Raw genomic sequence first — 5,986 nt, 5'->3', positions numbered from 1 at the left:
TTTTCTAGTGTTTTTAAATGCAGTCAGTATGTTGCTTCTAAACATGCTTGCCTTCTACAAGTACACCTGAAAAGAAAACAACAACAACATAAACTGGAGACTGGAGTTATTTGTACACCTTGTTTATTTATACAGTAATTCTTATTTTCAGTTACAAAATGTTAAAATGACTTTTCTTGATATTTGGAGACAGATAATTCACTTTAAACCATTTAGCATCATGTGCAATTGTGTTGATTACATTTATCCGATTTCCAACATTTTTAACAAGATAGAAACACACAGGTAAAATCAGCAAAATAAATACAGTTTCGGAGACAGGTCTTTTACATACAGAAAACAAAAGAGGGCCGAGGACTGGCCCTTGGGGGACCCCACACAAGATGTTTGCATAATGAGAAAAGCACTTTTGATTACATACATCCTACTTGCTAGAGAAAACAGTGTCCCCCACACTCTAAGAAATAACAGGGTTCACCCTGAAGGGCTGAGATTCTACCAACAACCATTTGCTTCTGAAGAACCCTTTTTTGCAGAAAGAGTTTGTTAAATGACAAAGAGATCCATTAAAAAACTAAAACCATAGTTTGTAGAAGAGAGACCTATGGGTGATATATTCAATCACTATTTCTGAGCCCCCTGGGTGGGTCCTAGATAAAACCCTTGGAAAATAAAGGGGTTCTCAGTAGAACCTCTTGGGTGGGTTCTAGATGAAATCCTCAGACTATAAGTGGGTTAAAGACTCGTCTAAGGTACGTGGTACAAGGTTGGTTTATTAACATTGTTCTTAAACGTGGTTTAAGAAGAAATTAAATTAAAGTTTACCCCAATGTCATCAAATCCTTGAGGCACCCCTGTGGTTTAGCTTCTGTGTCGGTATATTTGGTTTATCAAAGAGCAAGGCAGCACAGGAGATAAAATCAGCACAGTAAAACTCTCCGATATTTCAGACAACTGTGTTTAACTATTTCTCTGTAATTGTTAGTTGCAGCTGAAAATGAAATAAACAAGTTGCCAAATTCACATATCTCTGCAACTGAAGTCAAATCAATCAACAGCCAGTTGTGACTGTTGTGTGTCGTGACTTCACAGTGATTCAATCTGTTTCTCAATTATACTCATAACCACTGAGGTGCCACACCTTGAAAGCCAAAGGGATTCATTTGGCAAATAAAATGTCATGATTAACTGATTAACTTTTGATAAATCCAGAAAAACTCTGACTGTGTATTTGTTATCTACAACTAATTGTGTCTGATTATTGCTCATGTAGGGTATTTTCTGTCTGTTTAGCTCCCTGCTGATTGTTGAAGCTCTGAGGACTGACGACCGACACATTTATGTCTTTTGACCTGATGACGCCAGGCAAATGCTTTGTTACAAACACTGCAGCTGAATCTTTTCTCTCCTGTGTGAAGTGCCATGTGGTCGGTCAAATTGATCTTTTGTATAAAACCTTTACCACAAAGAGAACAACTAAAAGGTTTCTCTCCTGTATGAGTTATCTCGTGTTTCTTTAGATCTGCTTTGCACAAAAATCTTTTCTCACAAACCGAGCAACTGAAAGGTTTCTCTCCTGTGTGAATTCTCATGTGTTTCTTCATTGGTCTGCTGTCAATGAAAGCTTTCCCACATACTGGGCAGCTGAAAGGTTTCTCTCCTGTGTGGATTTTCATGTGAGTCTGTAAACTTCCACTCTGACTAAAAGATTTATTACAAACAGCACAGCTGAAAGGTTTGTCTCCTGTATGTGTTAGCATGTGTCTGCTAAGATGTGTTTTTTGCAAAAAACTTTGATCACAAAAAGAGCAAGTGAAAGGTTTCTCTCCTGAGTGCATTCTCATGTGTGTGTGTAAATATCCACTCCATGCAAAAGATTTGTTACAAACTGAGCAGCTGAAAGGTTTGTCTCCTGTGTGAGTTCTCATGTGTCTCTTTAGATATCCATTTTTAAGGAAATCTTTACCGCACACTGGGCAATTGACTGTTTTTTTTACTGCATGAGTTCTCATGTGTCTATGGAGATAACCTATGCTACCAAATCCCTTCCCACACTCAGAGCAGATGAATGGTTTTTCACAGTCATTTTTTGGAGAGATTAAACCCGACTGAGGTTCTTTGGTCTCCTTCCAATTATCACTTTCCACACTATCATCAGTACCTGGTTGCAAATTTGTATCTGGATGTGAGTTTCTGGCTGGTTCTGGTCCTCCACAGTCCTCTCCATCAGCTTCAGTTTTTATCTGTTGAGTTGAGCTGCTGGCTGGAGGCTCTGCCTCTCTGTTCTCCTCAGTTTGAGTCTGATGAAGCTGTGAGGACTGACCACCGACACACTGATGGGCTCTGAGCTGATGAGGCCAAATGAACTCTTTGTCACAAACATCACAGCCAAATCGTTTCTCTCCTGTGTGAGTTCTCATGTGTCTTATACAACTTGTTTGTAAAGCAAACCTCTTGCCACAAACTGAGCAATCATATGGCTTCTCTCCTGTGTGATTTCTCATGTGTATCTTCAATTGTCTGCCATCAATGAAAGCTTTTCCACATACTGAACAAGTGAAAGGTTTTTCTCCTGTGTGAGTTCTCATATGTCTCTTCAGATTTCTACTTTCAATGATACCTTTACCACACACTGTGCAGGTGAAAGGTTTCTCTCCTGCATGGATTCTCATGTGTCTATTCAGATATCCACTATTACCAAATCTTTTCCCACACTTAGGGCAACCAAATGGTTTCTCACTGACAGGGACTTCCTCATTTTTTAGAGAGTTTAAGCCTGACTGAGGTTCTCTGGTCTCTTTCCAATCATCACTGTCATCAGTCTCAGGTTCAGAAGAGTCTCCAGTCTCAGAACAGCTAAAAGCGTTTTCATCAGAAATACCTGTCACGGGACTCACTGGGACTTCATTTTTATTATGACAGTTTAAACGAGACTGAGGTTCTCTGGCCTCCTCCCAATCATCAACACTGACTTCTATCTCAGCAACATAAGAGTCTCCAGTCTTGTCCTCAGTCTCTGGTTGTAAATGTGTATCTGGATGTGAGTCCCTGTCTGGTTCTGGTCCTCCACAGTCCTCTCCATCAGCTTCTGTTTCCATCTCTGTTCAGTTAGTCTTTGATGAAGCTGTGAGGACTGAGCTTTCTCTTCATCATCTTCACTCTTCACAGGGACAGGAGTGAATGGGAATTTGGTGATATCAGCCTCCTCCAGACCTTGAAGCTGCTCTCCCTCCTGACTGCTCCACAGCTCCTCCTGCTCCTCTTTAATGTGTGGGGGCTCTGGGTCCACCGGTTCCTCTTTAATGCGTGGGGTCTCTGGGTCCTCCTGGTCCTCTTTAATGTGTGGGAGCTCTGGGTCCCCCTGGTCCACAGTGGATGGGGGAACCTCTTCTTTAACAACCAACAGCTGGTGTTGCTCCTCTTCACCAACGATCACTTTCTGAACATCTGAAGGTAAATCTGAAACACAAATAAACAAACAAATGTTCAAATCCTTAACTATAAATGAAACTTCTTTCAGAAAATGTTAACATGGCCTTTGAGTCACTAAAGAAAGTTAAGTGCCAAGTTTAGGTCATCTGAGATCAACAGTTTTACTCAATTAAAGATTCTTTTGGGATACATCCTGAAAATGAGCTTCATTCAAGGACTCAGCAACACCCCAGCCACAGCGGTGCAGGCAATTTATCATCTGAACAGTAGTGAATTCCCCTTCAAGAATCATCACCTTTACATGGTGGATGGCTTTGTGTGTCCCAGTGATCCCGAGAGCTGTTTTGTCCAGAGTAAATAGCTCCTGGTAGAGTCTCCCAGGGAAGGGGCCAGACTAAGAGCTGTCCAAAGAAGGCCTAGATGACTTGGCAATTTCGAAACATAAGTACCTCTCCGAGAATGGGGTTACTGGGGCCTACCCTAGAGCCTTCTTCTTCTGTTATTTATCTTATTTACACGACGGCATGTCATTTCTATCTCTACATCGTCACGCATTTACAATTCTCCCCTGCTCTCTGTATCACGCACACACACAGACACGTGTGCACGCACACAGGTGAGCACACTCCCACCAGCAGACAGAGAGTGTGCTTTGGAAAATGTGTCGCAGCAACCACCGGAAAAGCAGATAAAAATATCTGCGTTTTTGAAACACTCCCAGGGTGGTGAAGATGGCAACACTCCTCGCTCTCCTGCAAGTAGGATCTCAAGGCGCAGCCGGAGGGAGGAAAGGCTGCAGTTTGGGGACCTCAGAAGCATTTCTACTCTTTGTAGATGATGTGGTTCTGTTGGCTTCATCAGACCATGACCTCCCAGCATGTACTGCCGAGTTTATAGCAGCCGGGATGAGAGTCAGCACCTCAAAATCTGAGGCCATGTTTCTCTGCTGGAAAACAGTGGACTGTCCCCTCTGGGTAGGGGGACAGTTGTTGCCCCAAGCAAAGGAGTTCAAGTATCTTAGTGTTGCTCACAGACGAGGGTAGAATGGAGCGTGAGATGAACAGGAATTCTGGTGCAGCATCCACAGTGATGCTGGAGGTGCGTTAGACTGTCGTGGTGAAGAAGATACTGAGTCGAAAGGCAAAGCTCCTGATTTACTGCTCCATCTATGTGTTGAAGTTCATCTATAGTCATGAGCCCTGGGTAGTAACAGAAAAAATAAGATCAAGGATATAAGCGGCTGAATTGAGTCGCTGTTCCTTCATGTCGAAAGGGGCCGGCTGAAGTGGTTCAGGCATCTGATCAGGATCCTCCTGGGCACCTCCTATTAGGGGTGTTCCTGGCACTACCAACTGGCAGAAGACCCCTGGAAAGACCCAGAACATGCTGGATGGATTATGCATCTCATCTGGCCTGGGAACACCTTGGGGTCCCCCAGAATGAGCAGGAAAGTGTTGCTGAGGAGAGGGACATCTGGAGTACTCAGCTCAGCCTGCTGTCCCTGCGACCCTGCCCCGGATATGTGGACGACAATGGATGGACAGTTATGAAACCCCCCAGAACTGCACCCAGGACGACAGTAACTAATTTCTATATTCAAAATAAAATTTTTGTTGTTTAAAATGTTATGTGAAGTTTCCATTATAACAGGAACGTTAACAGGACTTTTCTTAGATTTTAGGACATTTCAAGGAAATAGGGACATTTCTAGGATTTCAGGACATTTTCGGGAATTTAGGACATTTTCAGGATTTTAGGACAATTCCTGGAATTTGGGACGTTTCTGGGCTTGTAGGACATTTCTAGGATTAATGGACATTTCATGGATTTTAAGACTTTTCTAGGATTTTATGATGCTTAAAGGATTTTAGGATGTTTCTCGGATGATAGGGTGTTTCTTGGATTTTAAGCAGTGTCTTAATGTTTAATGACATTTCTACGATTTGGGGACATTTCTAGCACTTTTATGAAATTTCTAAGATTTTAGGACATTTCTTGGATGTCAGGACATGGCTCGGATATTACACTTTTCGGCTTTCTTTCTTAGATTTTAAGACATTTCCAGGATTTTAGGACATTAGGGTCTTAGCCAGGACCTCTGTTGGGGGTGTGGAGGTGTGATACACAAACTGTATTTTGATGCTGTTTTATGCACTTATGCACCTTATGGATATTAAAAGGACAAAAACAATTCGCAGAGTCAATCACTTTATTGTTACTGTGACAGATTTGAAGTTGCGCATGACTTACACAATAATGTTAAAGATCCTGTAGCAAAGTTTTTGCTGTAGTTTCCTTTGTTAAGAGGGCATGGTCACATCGTGCAAATTCAGAAAATGTCCCAGCTCAAAGAGTCACTGTATCGACCGTCACATCGGTCAGCTGTTTATGTTTCACAGATTAGAGAATTTAACAGCAAATACTCAGAGTAAAGTATCTTTACATTGGACTACAGTACTTGAAAAATGGACTCCGTTACTTTTCTCCGCTGGTTCTAATCAACAAATAATCAAACAATAAAGGTTCATACTGAAGCTAGCTGCGGCTAACAGCT

General features: G+C 42.0%; 1 protein-coding gene across 1 annotated transcript; it reads right to left on the bottom strand.

Moving 5' to 3' along the window:
* Positions 1-316: 316 nt before the first annotated feature.
* LOC121938983 (zinc finger protein 84-like) lies at positions 317-3,055 on the bottom strand. The gene has a single exon (XM_042482137.1). It carries the CDS (start codon positions 2,670-2,672, stop codon positions 1,290-1,292), a length of 1,383 nt encoding a protein of 460 aa, XP_042338071.1. The 5' UTR covers positions 2,673-3,055; the 3' UTR covers positions 317-1,289.
* Between the last annotated feature and the right edge of the window lie 2,931 nt (positions 3,056-5,986).

This window comes from Plectropomus leopardus, unplaced genomic scaffold (assembly GCF_008729295.1).
Source record: "Plectropomus leopardus isolate mb unplaced genomic scaffold, YSFRI_Pleo_2.0 unplaced_scaffold3918, whole genome shotgun sequence".
Lineage (NCBI taxonomy): Eukaryota > Metazoa > Chordata > Actinopteri > Perciformes > Serranidae > Plectropomus > Plectropomus leopardus.
Note: the sequence above shows the minus strand (reverse complement) of the source record. Positions and strands in the feature narration are given on the sequence as shown.

Bases quoted from the DNA above. Each gene is read 5' to 3' on its own strand.
- LOC121938983 (XM_042482137.1), bottom strand. From the start codon at position 2,672: ATGAGAATCCATGCAGGAGAGAAACCTTTCACCTGCACAGTGTGTGGT.